The 20247-nt window shown below is 44.4% G+C and overlaps 1 protein-coding gene across 4 annotated transcripts in view; it reads right to left on the reverse strand.

Annotated features, from left to right (window-relative positions):
* OFD1 (OFD1 centriole and centriolar satellite protein) overlaps positions 1 to 20247 on the reverse strand; it is a 134884-nt gene that overhangs the window by 20579 nt on the left and 94058 nt on the right. For 3 of the 4 annotated variants that reach the window (XM_029604569.1, XM_029604568.1, XM_029604566.1), the window contains 3 exons: positions 19154 to 19273; positions 5591 to 5730; positions 3578 to 3724 (listed from right to left, as the gene is read on the reverse strand). In XM_029604569.1, the coding sequence (XP_029460429.1) occupies positions 3578 to 3724; positions 5591 to 5730; positions 19154 to 19273 (407 nt within the window). The remainder of the gene's footprint in view (positions 1 to 3577; positions 3725 to 5590; positions 5731 to 19153; positions 19274 to 20247) is intronic. The other variant, XM_029604567.1, reaches the window with a different exon arrangement.

The raw sequence follows: 20247 nt of genomic DNA on the forward strand, positions 1-20247 counted from the left end.
ACAACGAAGTCCAGAGCTTAATTATGTGTTGAGTAAAAAAATATTTTCTCTTTTTAGTTCTGAATCTATTACCTAGTAACTTCATTATGTGTTCCCTAGTCTTTGTACTTTTTAAAGAGTAAACTGATTAATTTTTACTTGTTCCATTCCACTCATTATTTTATAGATCTCTACCATATCCCCCCTCAGCCGTCTCTTCTCCAAGCTGAACAGCCCTAACCTCTTCAGCCTTTCCTCATAGGGGAGCTGTTCCATCCCCTTTATCATTTTGGTTGCTCTACTCTATACCCAGTCAACACTGTTCTACACAAAGAAACATAACGTATCGTTGTCTGCTGAACTACAGGGCTCAAGGTAGTTAGAGGAGCATCTACATCTGTGCCCTTAGGTTTACATACCCCTGGCAGAATTTGTAAGATGTGTAGCATTTTAAGAAAACATAACCCTGGCATTCAATTTTCTGCGATAAAAAGCATGCACTAAAATTCTCCCTGCTAATGCGGTTCTCTGCATTGCCCTACTACAGCTAGTAGTTTTGTTTACATGCGATTTGCACGTACCCATGCTATACATACCATAGATTTCTTAGGGTGGGGTTTTTTCGGTGCTAAATCCCATATTTCATGCCTAAGGGTAGGGCCCAAAAAACTGGAGTAAAAACCTGCGATAGGCTCAGGAATGGTTTATTTCATCTGCCCCATTGAAAAAAAAAATCTAAGGGGGTCAATATTCAAAGGCAACTTTTGGAGATATACAAATAAAAAAACAAGATTTGGAAATTTGACCCTGATCTCCAGCAATATTTTGTCCAGGTAACTCTTTACCCAGATGCAAAGAGGTGGCTTTGGTGAGGACATTCCTGGGGATGTGGTTTCCATTCTTGGTCTGGGCAATGTTGATATCCAGCACTATCTGGACAAAGTTAGCTTAATAACTGTTCAGAAAAATACCTGTCCTAAAAGTTACCTAGGTATATTCACTGGCAGACATATTTGCATACGTGCTGCTGAATATCCAAGCAAGGTTACACGGGTAACGTTGCCATTCACTGGCCCGCTAAATATCTATTTCCAAGGGTTTACTATATAAATACTGACAGAAAAACTAGATAAATACATAGGCACAGATTTACAGCTAGGACTATTAAATGTCCAGGATTACACGTCAAGTTTCACAGCATCATGGCACTGTCTCAGGGGAGTACAAATGGAATGTACACTCATAAGTGGCTTAATCCAAGTGTATGCAAATATATCTGATGAATATTCATTGCAGAGATCCAGGAAACCAGATCTTTTGCAGCTCTTGAAGACTGGAACTGCCTACCCTTGTTTTAGATAACAGTGATTCTCAGCCTGATTCTCCGTACCCTTGGACCTCCCTTTACTGGTCTTGATTTTAGGTTATGCACAATGAATATGCAAGAGATATAAACTTGCTTCTTAGACCCAGTGTATGCAAGAATTTTTTTAAATATATCTCATGCCTTTTCACTAGAGATTTTCTGAAAAAAGACCACTGGAGACTTGAAGGACCAGATTAGGAAGTGGTTTAAATCCTTGGATTCCTGCTTTGAGAAGCCATACTATATAAAACAATGTAATTATAAAGACAATATCTAGGTTTATTCTGTTTACTCCAAATGTCAGTATTTTCCAATTTCGCTCTGGAGCGTCATTAAGAGGTCTTATTTTCAAGACATAAACATGCCGATGCAATACCATACACTCAGACTAGCACACAGGTTAACCCATGGTTGGACGTGCGTCCATAACTCCTTATGCAGTCCAAACCAGCGCGTAGCTAATAGCACTCATCTCACGTAAATGCCATGTTGATGAGTCTATTAACTAGTATCCCTTTATGTAAAAAATAAATGTATGCCTAACACACACATTTTAACCCTCAAAAATTAACGCCAGTCCCGGAGCTGGCGTTAAACTTTTGGGGTTCCTCAAGACTTAACAGAAAAGCAGAAAATACTGCTTTTCTGTGGTTCCTCTGACTTAATATCATGGTGATATTAACTTGGATGAACCCTAGAAAGCAGCAACATGAAAAAAGAAAAAAAAAAAAAAAGGTCTTGCCAGCGGTCAGGTTAGGAAAAAGGATGTTCAATTTACAAGCATCCATTTTCCTAACCCATGCACAGGCACTTCTCCTGGGTGCCCGATGCCAAGGAAGTGCTAAAGATGCACACTTTCCCCTAGAGCCTCCTTTTTTTTGCCTGTTGAACTGCACGCCCGGCAGAGGTGGATGGGTGTGTGTTAGGAAAATGGGCGCTCAAATCATGAGCCTCCGTTTTTCCTGCACGGATATTGTGTCGGCCTGAAAAAATATTCACAAAATATATTTGCGCTGGCTGAGTTTCTAATGCATTCAACTATATCTTAGGCATATTTGGAGGTAGGTGTCCTGAAAACGAGACCTATTGGTTGAGGTTCTATAGTAAAGATGTGTAGTAGGTTGGGAAACACCACCAAGGACTATAAACTTAGAAGGCTGGTAAGGGCACTAAGAATAAAGATAGAATATTCAGATGGTATAAGAAACCTGAGATGCTGTAGTGCCTTACTGAATAACCATGTTTTCCTCCAGGCAGAGAATGAAGAAAAGGACTTTTTACAAATGAGGCCTGTACTCTGAATTGCCGTGCAGACTTCATTCACATCTGTGGAGTTTATTTATTTATTTATTGATATTTAAAAAAAATATAAATAAATCTCTCTCTCTTTCCTCCCCTCTTCAGGTTTTTCTTGCTCTCAAAGCTTCCTACCCTCTGACCGGTTTGTTTTTTCTTCCTCCTCCTCTTCTGTTGCTCTTGATTTTTTTCTCTTTTTCTAATGGATCATTATGACTGGAATATAGCAACAAGGTCCAAACCCACAGCCGTGACGCCAGGCCTACACTGTCGCAATCTACTCCTGTTGGTGTTCGGCTATGGCATTTCAGCTGTCCGTATGTAACAATAACATTAAAACTGAACATTACAACAAAATGAATGAAGTGGAGCTAATCTGAGCTATTGTGGTGTATTATTTCATGCAGTTCTTGTTATTCTGAACACTTCTGGGTGCTTGATTACATGATAATTAGGTACAGATTTTACAAAGATATGGACATTCAGGCATATTTCATGTCTCACCATACTCAAAACATCTGAGCATTGAACGCAACCGAACAACATTTGAAATGTTACTGCTCATCTAGGAATACAAAAAGATATGTTTCATCCATAGACAGAACTCAGAATGTAGGCAGGATGTATACTTCAAAGTATGGACTCCATGAAACGGAATAAAAAACCGGATTACCAACCACACAGAAAGAACTGTTAAGACGGAGTCAGTGTGCCTCCGGGCCTTCTTTGGACCTCCGAGGTAAGATACAACAGAAGCCAAATGAAACACCGAGTTTACATCACCAACTATGCAGAAACTAGTGCAGAGTTAAAAACAAAACATACACATGGCTTACAGCACATTGCCCGATTTGTCACAAGTAATGTACTTTGCACATTATACTACGAAGTAAGCATGACACTGCCTTCCAGGGTTACATTTTCTGCTGCTCTTACCTTGTCTGCTAGGTCCTGCTCTTTGCTCTGCAGAATAATCTGCATGTATTTTTCCAGTGGGTCAGCTGAAGGAATACTGAACTCTGATCTGTCCACTTTCATTTCTTCTAGTTTCTCATCAGTTTTCTGTGGCTCTTCCAGCTGCATCTGGAACAGAGATTATTTACTAAAAGTTTCTTGCCGGCTGGATTGGATATACAGCTTGATGAACTATGTATATAAAGCACAATAAAAGTACAAGACTGATGTCAGTTACTTCCATAACAAATGGTGCTCAGTTTTAGTACGTAACATGCTTCAATGTTTTTCACTTCTATCCATTGTTTGGAGATTGCAGAATATACTCTGCAATAAATGGCTATGATTAAGGTGCAATCTGCAGGCTGATTTCTGGACTAGGCAACTAATTATAGACTTTATGCAGTCAATGTTCCTGTCATGTCATTTTAGGTGAGCTACCTTTCAGTTGCTGTTGTCTCTCAGCCATCAAACAATGGCTTTATTCCAATAAGCTATCATTACATGTGGAGAAGACAGAAGTGATGTACTGAAAAGAGTTCCAGCAAAAAAAGAGACCCAGTTTATATACTTTTGAAGGCGATCAAGCTGCTATTAGAACACAAGCAAAACGCCTCCGAGTTATTTTAGACTCGGGTCTGACAGTGTGGCCACAGGACAATGTCGTTGTAAAAGCAACTTTCTTTCAATTACGGTTGTTACCACCAACTAAGACTATTGCCAGAGTTTCAATGGTTTCACTGTTATTCCCGGAACTCAACTACTGTAATTCCCTGTATTTTGGGGTTTTGATATCTAATCTTAGAGCACTCCAAGTCAGTCACAATGCAGCGTTTTGACATGAGAGAGTACATTACCCCATTGGCTTCCTGTAGTTTGGAGGATTAAATATAACGTCTGCACGCTAATACCTGCATTTTTGGAGGGGGATTATTGATCCTAACCTGCATTAGCACTATTTTTCCGGATCTGCACTCCTCCACATGCCTTAAGGTCATCAGTCTAGCTTACTTGATATTCCTTCTCTAAAAGCAACACATTTGGCAGAGAACAGGGAGAAGGCTGTTTCTGTTGTTAGACTGATTTATTGTAATAGTTTGCCAAAGCAAGTCCAATTAACTTCTTGTACCAAAGCTTTGAGGAAACTCTTGAAAACAGACAGTATACATTCCAATTAGCCCTCGCAACTGAAGCCACAGAAAATAGTTAAAGACCCCTCAGTTAGGTATTCAGAAACAGGCTTGGACTGTGAATCATCACATAGTGGCATGCATTTGTTTGTTTTGTTTTTATTGTATGTTTTATTGATTTTGTGCTTGTAGTCTTGTTTTCCACCTTGAACTAGATTTGTACAGGATATAACTTTTTAAAATAAATAAATACAAAAATCAACAGATATTTCAGGAGGTAACTGAAAAACAAAATTGTTAATATCCTCCCCTTTTTATGTTCTCAAGTTTATGTCATTTTTATGTTTAAAGTTTATGTAAGCTCTTTCTACTTATTCACTTTCACTATTATAAAAGCAAGAAAATCAGGGAGCAGCTGCATCGATCCTGATCAGAAATCCCTGAAGGGATCACAGAATTCCTTGCAAAGCATGAACACAGCCCAGAAAACACAATCAACATGGTTGTCAGCCAGAATAGTACTACAGGATACCTCTGAATCATGGACTGTATTTACTCATATATCACTGAAACCTTTTCTAGTTGGGTAGTGATGAGATCACCAAGAAACTTGCTGCACACTGGACAAAAACTTGCAAACTAAAGGTCTGGTTAAGCTGCTCCTGTTCCTATACTCTAGCACTGGCAGGGGAACACACACCGAATACTGAAAGGCAGAACAGAGTGGACCAAAATGACAGTTCAGTGGCTCTTAGGCACACATTTTCTCTGGTTGTTGTGCCAGTTTTCCTTGACTGGCAATCCTGATAACGCTCCATCATTTCATGCAAAAAAATATAGAAATCAAGAAATTTAACGTACGTACCTTTTCTTTCTCCATAACTGCAAGCTCTTCCTGCTCTCTGTCTAAATGTTCTGCTCCTCCTCGTCCTCCATTTCCATCTCTCTCTGTTCTTTCCTCCTCCTCGTTTTGCTCCTGTTCCTCAGATTGTCTTGGGCCAACCGCTGGAGTGCAGAGAGAAAATGATCCTCCTTTACCTACAGAACTGTCAGGGATGTGAACGCAAACCATTTCCCTAGACATATCAGGCCCTGCTCGAGGGAGTTCGACAGTGGAAAAATTCAAATGCACGCAAAACCTTCTAAGAGGTCAAATTGCCTATTCAATGCACACCCAGCTGTTCTCTGCTTACTGCTCCAACAGCAGCTTATACACAGACTTCAGTTAGCAGAGAAGGAGGCAAGTTTTGAAAAGAAACTGCTAGTCGCCACACTCAATTTTTAGTGGAAATGTCCAGCAAAAAAAAGGCCAGGGAGGGAAAACAAGGAATAGGTAAAATGATTTTCAAACTCTACTTTGTCATTTTGGTTTGTGAAACACATTTTCTAATAGTTTTGTTGCCTAGGGATTGTGTAAAGTAGTAGTTGATCTTGTTCTTCAATAGGTATCTTTCTCTTTTGTTTACGTCACAATGGAAACTTAATGGAAACAGATGGCAGGAGAAAGAGAAAAACAGCTTAACTAGCATGGGGCTGCTTCAGTTCCTCCAGACCAGTGAATAACACATCAAAATGCACAGATCTCCTCAAAACTCACTCATAAACTTACTCCAGTTGGAGAAAGCAGAGTTGCTTACCTGTAACAGGTGTTCTCCTAGGACAGCAGGAGGTTAGTCCTCACACACGGGGTGACAGCAGATGAAGCCCGGCACAGAACTTTGATCTCAAAGAATCTAGAGCTTCCAACATGCCCTACTGAGCACGTGCAGCTGTAGTCATCACCCTGCCCCCTAGGCAGAGTCCCTCAGTCCATGATATAGCTCAAACATGGAGAAACCAACCCCCGGGGAGGTGGGTGGGTTTTGCGAGGCTAACATCCCGCTGTCCTCGGAGAACACCTGTTACAGGTAAGCAACTCTGCTTCCTCAGAGGACAAGCAGGATGTCAGTCCTCACACATGGGTGAGTCCCTAGCTACAGGGTGTCAGAGCAGGACAAAGCGGAAACTGCACAGTGCAGAAGCATTACCAGTCTCCTTTTTGCCCGTGAGACAGCTGACCCACAAGGGGTCCAGGATGGAGAAGAGTTGAGTTCTATAAAGAAAACCCATAGAAACGACAGACATAAAACTCTCATGCGTAGCAGGGGCGCCTAAGACAGAGGAGTGATGCAAGTGCGAGCAGACGCATACTCCACATCATGGAAAACATTACAAGCAGGGTTTTGGATCAGTAATCCTGACAATGAAGTAGGCCTAAAACCTCCTGGGTACAGGAAAAACTCAGGAGAGGTAAACATCTCTTGGATGAAGACCGCACAGTTTCCTTCCATGTTAGAAGGCAACCGAAAACCCAACTGGGGTCTGAGAACTCCCCAGAAAGAAACTGTGATCCACTGACATCCAAAGGACAAAATGTCTCTGCAGAAGTGTGCCCATGTGTGACTGACAGGCACAATGGGCAGAAAAACCCAAGCAACATTTGTAGAATGATTATCAACAATGGTAGGGCCTAAGACAGACCCTACGTGCCGAAGCACTAGATCTAGCTGACCATGCAGGACAGCGGCAAGAGTTCCAGGGGATGAATGGCAACCCCTGAATGGATCACTAGGCCAACTTCCAAGCAGGGAGAAACGTTAGACCTGAAGCTCACCCACATTGCACCCTGTCAAGAGCAGGGCCATGCATCCTGTCTACAGCATCGGTCAGGCAACCTAGTGAAATAAGAAAGCTAAAGGCAGTATTGGCCAAAGCCTGGAGAAACTATAGGGAAAATGTGGTGCATCTTTCCCTGCAGGTATACACTAAGATATAAAACGAGTGCCTTAGCCTTTTCCTCCCCTCCCCCCAACATTCCGGCTGGAAGGCAGAGGGAGCAAGAATACAAGGAGGCAGACCGCTGGATTGCTGGGGTAAGCACAAGTCGCTAGGTAGTATATCCCAACCCCAAGCGAATCACTCACTCCTGATTCCAGCAGAGACTTACTCCTGAGACAGAGCCCTCAGCTTACTTGGAACAGCTGAACTGAGAGCGAATTCCCAAGGGAAGAAATCCAGAACTACTCCACTAAGAGACAGGAAGCCAGGCTGCCGCAAGTGCAACCCCTGTCAAATAGGATTTCTCCACTGGCCTAGAAACTTGAAGGGCACCAGGGCAGGGACATGGCAATTTCGGAACAGATTGTCAAGCATACCACAGTACTGGACTGTGCTTCCTCGGGGGAAGTATTTGCACTCATGGGAGTGCAAATACTTCCCCCGAGGAAGCACGCAGTTCAGTACTGGAACAATCATTGCATGAACCAGGACTCCCCTTGTCTGCAGACAGGGTTATCTCCAAAATGGGGACGTATAGCTTGCAAGCCACTGAACCAAGAGCAGCATCTCTGTTGCAGGGTCCCTCATTGCCCAACTCCCTTTGCCATAGATTTGGCGAGAGGTTGAAAGGCATACTCGCCAAATAGATGGACTAGAATCCTCCTTACAGAGGCAGAGTTCCACAGGCAGAATGACTGGCTATAACAGCCCATGGAGCGCAGCAGGCATCAAAAGTTGACTCCTGGAAGAGAAAAACCTTTACTCCGGAGAGGCTCCCCCATGAAATAGGTCTGCTGTGCCTAGAGCTACTGAAGGAGAGCCCTACCACTTGACCAGTTCTCGGCACTTGCGAGAAACCGAGCGCAAATGCCAGTAGAAGCTGTGACATCCCTTCTCCGGGAACAGAGAACGAGGGACATCCTTTATAGGGATAGACAATTGGGTGTCCAGAGGGGAACCCATAAGGGTTGCCCTGGAACCTGGTCGAATCTCCCCTCCTTGAAGGGAGAGGAGTAATGGAATTGGGGCCTCCGAGGAGAGCTGAGGTAGAATCACTGACCGCTGAGGTTCAGAAGCAACCAATCCACCACTGGCAACTACCCTCTGAAGGGTGGATCACAGTAATCAATGGAGAAGCCCCAGCAAAAATGCTCCAACGACCACCTCTGCTGTTCCCCGGCCCTGGCCTCCCAGGAGATGCACCGATTCAAGAATCGAGTCTCCGGCTCAGAGATAAACCTCAGGGGCTTCCTCATGAAGGGGGGTTTGTGACACGGGAGGGATCGAGAGACATATTTCTCTTCTGAGGGAGGAGAGGATTCCTGAAACTACCCACCCTGTGACCACTCCCCTTACAGTTTGAGCAGAATGCAGTCCTAGTTCAGTTCTGTGGCAGTGGCACGGCAACCTGTTGTGCTCACCACGAGGGAAACACACACACACAGAAACACCCATACAGCAGAAAGCAACCAGAAAAAAGAGCCCTTCATTGTAAAAACACACTGACCAGTACTCATACAGTAGTATCCACTTGCTCGAGTAGGTGGCTATGTGTTGCCAGAAGGTAAACAACAGTGCGTGTTGATACATTCGCCGCCAGTGCTTCCCAGCAGTTCGCGGTACAGACGTGACGAGGAGGCTGAGACCATGTGACGATGGCAGAACCCTGGCTTGGCAGAAACTGCACAGATAGGGAGAAAGCTGTCTGTCACTGCCAAGGCGCTCGGAGTAGACACCTTGCCATAGCCAACCATGCATGTTGCGCTTCACTGTCATAGTAACTCACAATGGAATGAATAGGAACAGTGTGACGACTGTGTCCCCAGCACCACTGGTGCACTGGGCATGGTGTGGTGGTGGGAGGCATTCCATGGCATCGCCCTCTGAGAATGCTCCAAGAGGCTGGACACAACCCTTGAAACTATGTTGGAAAAAAGCTCACCTTCATTTCCCTCAAGGAACAATAGTAGAGAAGACCATGGCGACTGACATGGAGCCCTGTGGTTATGTCCCATGGCATCTGACTACATCCACTGATGCCCACAATGGTGACTGTGCCCGTAGAACCCACAGCACATGAGTGTACCAACAAAGGGTCACATCAAAGCACCAAACGATACGGCACCCGGGCTTTGGCAGCACTTGACCGAATCAGGATCAGATCGACTGTATATAGCACCATCCCTAGCGCCTCAGGTGCCCGTTGACTTCAACTGCCTGGTGGCACCTGATAAGCACCTGGTGCCCAAATACATCGACGGACTGGCGGTACCAAGGATTCCAGGTGGGCCTGCAAGCAGAGACTCTGTAGCCCCAACATAACATCAGTGCCCAAAGGAATTGATGACTGCCAGCGCCATCGACTGTCCCTCTCGGCTCATCTATTTGTCTGAAGGCATCAATGTGGCGAGCTCGATCGTGGCTCTCATCAGCAGCTATGGCCGATGAGAGTCCCGCTAGGGCACAAAACCAGGTGGGGCCTCAAATGCCCCCCGATCCCAATGTGCCGGGCCCCTGAGATCATCAGCATCCATAATGCACAATAGCCGTAGCTCCTCAGAGCCCCATTGGGACACTATCAAGGAGCCCTGAGGGCAATGGACCACTGCGTCTGGACGCCTTGGCACACCAGGATGCCCTGAGTAGATTGTGCTCGATCCGTCTAAGGTGGAAACCCCTGTCATCTGAGGTCTTCAGTGGCACTCCTGCCACTTGTATGTATGGCATATTCTTATGTTCTTGTGGCAGATGATGCCACAAGAACATAAGAATATGCCATACTGGGTCAGACCAAAGGTCCATCAAGCTCAGCATCCTGCCTCCAACAGTGGCCAATCCAGACCATAAGAACCTGGCAAGTACCCGAAAACTATTCCATGTTACTGTTGCTAGTAATAGCAGTGGCTATTTTCTAAGTCAACTTAATTAATAGCAGGTAATGGACTTCTCCTCCAAGAACTTATCCAATCCTTTTTTAAACCCAGCTACACTAACTACACTAACCACATCCTCCGGCAACAAATTCCAGAGTTTAATTGTGCATTGATTAAAAAAGAACTTTCTCCGATTAGTTTTAAATGTGCCACATGCTAACTTCATGGAGTGCCCCCTAGTCTTTCTATTATCCGAAAGAGTAAATAATCGATTCACATTTACCTGTTCTAGACCTCTCATGATTTTAAACACCTCTATCATATCCCCCCTCAGCCAGCTCTTCCCCAAGCTGAACAGTCCTAACCTCTTTAGTCTTTCCTCATAGGGGAGCTGTTCCATCTCCTTTCTCATTTTGGTCGCCCTTCTCTGTACCTTCTCCATCGCAACTATATCTTTCCTGAGATGCGGCGACCAGAATTGTACACAGTATTCAAGGTGCAGTCTCACCATGGAGCGATACAGAGGCATTATATTTTCCATTTTATTCCCCATTCCCTTTCCAATAATTCCCAACATTCTGTTTGCTTTTTTGACTGCTGCAGCACACTGAACCGACGATTTCAATTTGTTATCCACTATGATGCCTAGATCTCTTTCTTGGTGGTAGCTCCTAATATAAGAACATAAGAACATAAGAAAATGCCATACTGGATCAGACCAAGGGTCCATCAAGCCCAGCATCCTGTTTCCAACAGTGGCCAATCCAGGCCATAAGAACCTGGCAAGTACCCAAAAACTAAGTCTATTCCATGTAACCATTGCTAATGGCAGTGGCTATTCTCTAAGTGAACTTAATAGCAGGTAATGGACTTCTCCTCCAAGAACTTATCCAATCCTTTTTTAAACACAGCTATACTAACTGCACAAACCACATTCTCTGGCAACAAATTCCAGAGTTTAATTGTGCGTTGAGTAAAAAAGAACTTTCTCCGATTAGTTTTAAATGTGCCCCATGCTAACTTCATGGAGTGCCCCCTAGTCTTTCTACTATCCGAAAGAGTAAATAACCGATTCACATCTACCCGTTCTAGACCTCTCATGATTTTAAACACCTCTATCATATCCCCCCTCAGTCGTCTCTTCTCCAAGCTGAAAAGTCCTAACCTCTTTAGTCTTTCCTCATAGGGGAGTTGTGTAACTATAGCATGGGTTATTTTTCTCTATATGCATCACCTTGCACTTATCCAAATTAAATTTCATCTGCCATTTGGATGCCCAATTTTCCAGTGTCACAAGGTCTTCCTGCAATTTATCACAATCCGCTTCTGATTTAACTACTCTGAATAATTTTGTATCATCTGCAAATTTGATTACTTCACTTGTCATATTCCTTTCCAGATCATTTATACATATATTGAAAAGTACAGATCCCAATACAGATCCCTGAGGCACTTCACCACCCACTCCCTTCCACTGAGAAAATTATCCATTTAATCCTACTGTTTCCTGTCTTTTAGCCAGATTGTAATTCACGAAAGGACATCGCTACCTATCCCATGACTCTTTACTTTTCCTAGAAGCCTCTCATGAGGAACTTTGTCAAACGCCTTCTGAAAATCCAAATACACGACATCTACTGGTTCACCTTTATCTACATGTTTATTAACTCCTTCAAAAAAGTGAAGCAGATCTGTGAGGCAAGACTTGCCTTGGGTAAAGCCATGCTGATTGTGTTCCATTAAACCATGTCTTTCTATATGTTCTGTGATTTTGATATTTAGAACACTTTCCACTATTTTTCCTCGCACTGAAGTCAGGCTATCTGGTTTGTAGTTTCCTGGATCACCCCTGAAGCCCTTTGTAAATATTGGGGTTACATTAGCCACCCTCCAGTCTTCAGGTACAATGGATGATTTTAATGATAGGTTACAAATTTTTACTAATAGGTCTGAAATTTCATTTTTGAGTTCCTTCAGAACCCTGGGGTGTATACCATCCGGTCCAGGTGATTTACTGCTCTTCAGTTTGTCAATCAGGCCTACCACATCTTCTAGGTTCACCGTGATTTGTTCAGTTGATCAGAATCATCACCCATGAAAATCTTCTCCAGAACGAGTATCTCTCCAACATCCTCTTCAGTAAACACTGAAGCAAAAAAATCGTTTAATCTTTCCACGATGGCCTTATCTTCTCTAAGAGCCCCTTTAACCCCTTGATCATCCAACGGTCTAACCAACTCTCTTGCAGGTTTTCTGCTTCGGATCTATTTTAAAATGTTTTTATTGTGAGTTTTTGCCTCTATGGCCAACTTCTCCTATTTTCTCTTAGCCTTTCTTATTAATGTCTTACATTTAACTTGCCAATTCTTATGCTTTATCCTATTTTCTTCCAATTTTTAAATGAAGATCTTTTGGCTAAAATAGCCTCTTTCACCTCACCTTTTAACCATGCCAGTAACTGTTTTGCCTTCCTTCCACCTTTCTTAATGTGTGGAATACATCTAGACTGTGCTTCTAGAATGGTATTTTTTAACAATGACCATGCCTGTTGAACACTTTTAACCTTTGCAGCTGCACCTTTCAGTTTTTTTTCTATTTTCCTCATTTTATCAAAGTTTCCCTTTTGAAAGTTTAGTGTTAGAGCTGTAGATTTACTTATTCCACTTAGAACGATAGGCTTTCGAAAAGCTACAAGCACTTGAGAGACATCAGTTGAAAGGTTGAGCGGTTTCAACATCCAGGCTGTGAGGGATAGAGTCTGAAGGTTTGGGTGGCGTAACATGCCTTGGTACTGAGTTATGAGAGTGGGTGCTGTGCCCAGGCGAATGGGTTCTCTGATCGAGAGGTCGAGAAGCATGGGAAACCATACCTGTCGAGGCCAATACGGGGCTATGAGTATCACTGACCCTTTGTCCTGTTGTAGTTTCACCAGAGTTTTGGCTATCAACGGTATCGGGGGATATGAGTATAGGAGGCGTCCATGGCTAACGTGTGTTGTTGCCTGTGGAGGGAGCAGAATTTGTCCACTTTGTGATTCAGTTCGGATGCAAAAAGGTTGTTGTTTGACCCCAACGCTGGAAGATTTTCTTCGTTACCCACAGGATCCAGAGACCACTCGTGAGGATGGAACTGTCGACTGAGGCGATCTGCTAGTATGTTCTGTATGCCTGCTAGATAAGTGGCCCGAAGATGCATGGAGTGTGTAAGGCCCCAGGCCCAGATCTGCGCAACTTCTTGGCAGAAGAGATAAGAGCCTGTGCCTCCCTGCTTGTTCAAGTACCACATTGCAACTGTGTTGTCTGTATGAGAACAGTCTTGTGTGAAAGGCATATAGAGCATAACGTATAGCCCGAAGCTCTAGGAAGTTGATCTGAAATGTTGCTTCGAGCTGTGTCCAAGTACCTTGAGTTTGAAGATTGTTCACATGAGCTCCCCAACCCAAGTTGGATGCGTCTGTGGTTAAGGTCACTTGTGGAATTGGTTGCTGGTTCTCTAATTGCCCCTTTAACCCCGCGATCATCCAACGGTCCAACTGACTCCCTCACAGGCTTTCTGCTTCGGATATATTTTTTAAAGTTTTTACTGTTAGTTTTTGCCTCTACGGCAAACTTCTTTTCAAATTCTCTCTTAGACTGTCTTATCAATGTCTTACATTTAACTTGCCAACGCTTATGCATTATCCTATTTTCTTCTGTTGGATCCTTCTTCCAATTTTTGAATGAAGCTCTTTTGGCTAAAATAGCTTCTTTCACCTCCCCTTTTAACCATGCTGGAGATCGTTTTGCCATCTTTCCACTTTTCTTAATGTGTGGAATACATCTGGACTGTGCTTCTAGGATGGTATTTTTTTTAACAATGACCACACCTCTTGCACACTTTTTACCTTTGTAGCTACTCCTTTCAGTTTTTTTCTAACTATTATTCTCATTTTATCAAAGTTTCTCTTTTCAAAGTTAGCATGAGAGCCATGGATTTGCTTACTGTCACCCTGCCAGCCATTAATTCAAATCTGATCATATTATGATCACTATTGTCAAGCGGCCCCACCACCATTACCTCTCTCACCAAATCCTGTGCGCCACTGAAAATTAGATCTAAAATTGCTCCCTCTCTTGTTGGTTCCTGAACCAATTGCTCCATAAAGCTGTCATTTATTCCATCCAGGAACTTTATCTCTCTAGCATGTCCCGATGATACATTTACCCAGTCAATACTGGGATAATTGAAATCTCCCATTATTACCGCACTACCAATTTGCTTAGCCTCCCTAATTTCTTTTAGCATTACACTGTCCGTCTCCTCATCTTGACCAGGTGGACGGTAGTATACTTCTATCACTATAGGCTTCCCCAACACACAAGGAATTTCTACTCATAAAGATTCGATTGTGCATTTAGTCTCATGCAGGATGTTTATCCTGTTGGACTCTATGCCATCCCAGACAAAGCGCCACACCGCCTCCCGGGTGCTCCTCTCTGTCATTGCGATATAATTTGTACCCCGGTATAGCACTGTCCCATTGGTTATCCTCCTTCCACCATGTCTCTGAGATGCCAATTAAGTCTCATCATTCACTGCTATACATTCTAATTCTCTCACCTTACTTCTTAAACTTCTGGCATTAGCATACCAACATTTTAAAGTTTGTTTTTTGTTTATATTTTCATTGTGCTTTTTAATTGATAGGGATAAATTAGAATTTTTTAGCTCAGGTGAGTTTTTACTTACAGGCACTTGGACTACTTTTCTTATTATTAGAACCTCACTGTTGGGATGCCCTAATTCTAATGCATCATTAGTATCCTTTGAAGATACCTCCCTCTGAACCATGCGCTGCTGAGTGACTGTCTGCTTTCCCCTTTGTTCTAGTTTAAAAGCTGCTCTATCTTTTTAAAGGTTAGCGCCAGCAGTTTGGTTCCATCCTGGTTAAGGTGGAGCCCATTCCTTCGGAAGAGACTCCCCCTTCCCCAAAAGGTTCCCCAGTTCCTTACAAAACCGAATCCCTCTACCTTGCACCATCGTCTCATCCACGCATTGAGACTCTGGAGCTCTACCTGCTTCTGGGGACCTGTGTGTGGAACAGGGAGAATTTCAGAGAATGCTACCCTGGAGGTTCTGGATTTAAGCTTTCTACCTAAGAGCCTAAATTTGGATTCCAGAACCTCCCTCCCACATTTTCCTATGTCGTTGGTGCCCACATGTACCACGACAGCCGGCTCCTCCCCAGCACAGTCTAAAATCCTATCTAGGTGACGTGTGAGGTCCACCACCTTCACACCAGATAGGCATGTTACCGGGGGTACCATGAGGAAGTTTAGATGGTATCCCTGGTTTATGATGGATATAACCCATTGGTCTGTGGTAATGCTGAGCCAGTTGGTTATGAAGTGGTGAATCCGACCTCCTACTGGCAAGTCTGGTTTTGGATTTGTGGAGTGGCTGCTGTTCTCTGGATAGATTTCAAAATCCAGAGGTTTGGCCGGTTTGCAAGGCTGGCTGAGAACTGGATGGCTTGGGCTGTCGTGGATGTCCTCTCTGAGGTGGTTTGGTTTGTCTCACGTGAGATGTAGGTGGGTAGTACCTGGTGAGCGATAAAACGGTCTTTTGGGGTCCCTTCACGTGGTCCTTCTTGCAGAGGAGGGAGCCTCCATAGTAACTGTGGACAGTTGATACAGGGTCTCATGATGGTCTTTGTGGAGCCACTGTGTCCTGTATCTATGTCGCCAAATAGATTTTCTCCGGTATACGGCAGATCAGCGAGCTTGTCTTGGACTTCAGTTCGCAAGTCCGATGCCTTAAGCCAGGCCCACCTTTTGGTGCTGATTCCCGTTGCTGATAAGCGAGAAGCAGTCTCAAAGGAATTGTAAGCAGCCCGTACTTCATGCTTTCCAGCCTCAAGGCCTTTGTGTAGTATGGCGTTAAGGTTATCTTGTTGTTTCTGGGGAAGAGAATCAGCTATTCCCTGAACTTGCTTCCAGAGATTCCTCTGATATTATGTCATGTAAAGTTGATATGCAGCAATGTGACACTAGCATAGAACCCTGAAAGATTTTTTGACCCAAAATATCCAGGAATTTTTGGACTTTTCCAGGGGGAGATGAAGAGTGAGGGCACAGTCTCCTGGCCTTTTTCTGTGCAGATTCAACTACCACTGATTGGTGGGGTAGTTGTGGCTTTTGGAATCCTGGAGTATGCTGGACCAGATATGTTGCATCTGTCTTCCTATTTACTGGTGAGACAGCGCAAGAGTGCTCCCATAGACGATGTTGGAGATCCAAGAGAACCTCGTGGACGGGAACAGCCATAATTTCTTTGGGAGCATCAACAAATTGGAGGACTTCCAATATTTTATGACGTGTGTCTTCCTCTGTGACCAGGTCAAAAGGGATTGTCTCTGACATTTCCTTTATAAAATTAGCAAAGGAGAGGTCTTCTGGGGGAGACCGTCTCCTTTCTTCCGGAGGAGATGGTTCTGATAGTATGTCCTCCGTAGAAGTGTCGGTGTCAACATCCTCCCATGGGTCATACGGAGTCTCTGGCTGAGATCCTGAGGGAAGGAAATGAGCTGGTACTGCAGAAAGTGTTGTCATCAACGGATCCCTTGATGGCCTCGATGGAGGATGTGGTGGCACAGATGAAGGTTTCGGCGGCATCGATGGCATCGAGGGGAATCGTGGGCGTCTCAGTCCCGAGAGCCCCGACAGACCAAGAACAGGTTCCAGCATCAGTGGAAGGTGTGCTGGAAAAGGACTGGAGGTCCATACCTTCGTATTCCGAGGACCCCGGAATGGATATCAGGGGTTTCGGGACTCAATAGGTTGTTTCGGCATCGACGGCCCAGGCTGGGTCGGAAGGGCACCGATGAGTATCGGTGTAAATATCAATGGCTCCGGTGTCGGTACCGGTATGGGGGGCCAGCATCGATGGCAGCTGTAGGTTCCGGAGGGCATAGAGGACCGCCTGTCGGACAAGCACGTTCAACTCAGGTGTTTGTGGGGGCTTAGTACCCTGCATCGATATTGGTGGGGATCGCCTCAGTATCTCGGGTGGAGAGGAGGTTGGAGGCTCCTCTGTGTCCTCTTCGCAGTCGGCTCGATAGCCATCGATGCCGATGCGGTGTCGGTACCAGGAGTGGAATCGTATTGGTGCCAGTGCTTCCCTCAGTGCTCGGTCCGGTCCTTCTCCCGCACCGAGGAAGACGATGCCTTAGATGTTGTCAGTGACAGATGGTCACTGCTGCCTTGGTGCTCCCGGCGAGGTTTGTTGATAGATTTTTTCGATGTTCCTGCCGGTGACGACTGGGCGGACGTCGATGGAATTATCTTGATTTTGAAAAGAAACTCCATCTTGTCTAGGCGAGCCCCCCTGCCCTTTGGGGTCATTTGAGCACAGCTTGGGCATCGACGAACGTCGTGTGATGAGCCGAGGCACAGCACACAATCATCATGCGGGTCTGTAATCGACATGGTACGGGGGACACTACGGACATTGTCGAAAACCTGTCGCCATGATGGAAAAAAGGGGCCGCAAAAATGGTCGATGGCCTGCGAACACCGAGAAAGGGGGAGCAGGAACTGACTGAAGACGGTGGAATTTACTCACTGAATGACAAAAAAACGATGCTGTGAGGAAAAATAGTGAAAGAATTCTCAGAGCTCCTAACCGAGAGGCAAACTGCAGCGGGGGAAAAAAAGAGACTGAAGGGAGACCCCTGTGGCTACAGGGATTATGGCATGCTGGGCATGCTCAGTGTGCCAGTGAAAAGGTCTAGAAACTTTGACAGAAAAGTTTTCCATGATAGGGCTTCATCCAGTGACGTCACCCACATGTGAGGACTGCCATCCTGCTTGTCCTGGGAAAATGCTTATGATGCTTGAAGTCTTGTAATACCACTGAAAATTACCTCTACATATAGTACCAGGACCCAGTGGTGGGGAGGGGAGCAGGGGGAAGAAATAGTCATGTACATAAAAATAAGTAATGATGATCAGGTGCTCATATCCCTCGTTTAGAGATGACATGTCCACTTCAGATTTTAAGCGGTGCCCCAGGTGTGCAAGGAGGATGTCTATCAAGGACTCCCATGATAGATGTGTCCTCTGCCTTGGGGCATCGCACAATGTCTGGGGGTTGCAGAAAGTGCGCCAAGATGACCCCAAAAGGACTAAGATCTTTGGGCCAGAGAAGATCATTCCATCGGCATCGGAGTCATCAGCATCGAGGGACCTCGGAGCCACACTGATGGACACCGAGCCATCGAAATCGGCGGTGCTCCATCCAATTATGTCACCCATGTGTGAGGAATGCCATCCCTCTTGTCCTCGGAGAAAAAGCATTTTAGCCACATTAATCAACAAAATCTGCCCACCACGAGAGCTGCTAAAAGTCTGCGTGTTGTGGAACAATGCGCAAACCATTAGCCACACTGCAAGGAGGTTTAGGCTGTGATAGGAAAAATATGCCTGTAGCTTGCATTTTCAAATCCCAGCAAGTACTTTTCAACCAAAATTCTGCCCGCAGACAAGGCAGGTGCAAGTGACGGAGGGGACTTTACACCCACAGCAAGTCCACACATACTCTGGCTTTAGGGAATTGATGCAAAACCCACGTGATCCTAGTTCCAGTGCTGACAGTTAGAAAATCACCTCCCCCTTAGATTTTAATAACTTCCAGAGAAAACAGACGTTATTTGCCATGTCATGCAGGTTTCCAGTTCTGTTTTGGTGCAGGAAACGCACCTGAATCCTGCTGTGAAGTGGCTGTTGTTGGCCTGGTGGGTGTGATGTGACTCCAGTCAATGATGTCACCCGATGTATGCAGCACATCGTTCTCGGCCTGCTCTGGAATGTCTTCCTGATCTGAGGGAGAAAAGTGAACAATAGCCTCTTTATTCAGAAAGGATACCAGTGGGACGATGGCATGGCTGCCCAGTGTGAGAATAGCTACACTTGGAACACAGACTTCATTTATTAATTAAGCAAGTCCTCCATTAATATGAAAATTAGGACAATTCAAACATACTATGCGTATTGTTTACATGGGGCAATGACTGGATTTAAAAAATAATTGTAAGAGCCTTCTTTACAAAAACCTAGGAACTACTGAATTAAATATATACATGTGACAAGTCAGATCTCAAAAGATATCCTATAAATAAAAACAAATTCATTCTGACCAATATGCACCGGTTGATGCATCGGAAAAGATGATACATATGTCTCACTGTAAAGTTAAGTTGCACTGTGCTTGAATGAAGTTGAAGTGTTTCAGCCTTGCTGAGAATTTGTTTTTGTTTATTGATTTTAAATGGCCACTCGGGGAGAAACTGTTCCAGAAGCCAAAAGTCACAGTCCTTCAGGGGGCTTGTAAACAAACCTCTGCTTGGACTGAAGTCAGTAGAGCCAGGTTCAGCACTTAGCCCCTATTCTGTTTTTCCTTTAAAGGAAAATATAGTCATTGTTAAAGATTTCCTATGGCAACATGGGGCTTTCTTTCGAATGCCATCCACTCAACGATCTACTAACCCCTTGCTAGATCGAATCAGGGAGTTACCGTGGAAGAAAATAATTCCCTCTGACTTATCAGAGAACAAGTAAAGGTGAAATTTGGTCCTTACCAGATAATTTCCTTTCCTTGAGTCCTGCCAGACCAGTTCAGACATGTGGGACATGTTCTTCCTTCCAGCAGATGGAAGCCGAGAACCAATCTTTATGCTGATTCTCCTCCATACAGTCTGGTGCAGTAATGGGCGTCTTCAGTAGACCCTTGCTAAGTCCCGGACCATGCGTCCCTATATTCTCTATGAAAAACTTATTTTTTTTTTAATTATTTT

This window comes from Rhinatrema bivittatum, chromosome 5 (genome assembly GCF_901001135.1).
Source record: "Rhinatrema bivittatum chromosome 5, aRhiBiv1.1, whole genome shotgun sequence".
In the NCBI taxonomy this organism is placed as follows: Eukaryota; Metazoa; Chordata; class Amphibia; order Gymnophiona; family Rhinatrematidae; genus Rhinatrema; species Rhinatrema bivittatum.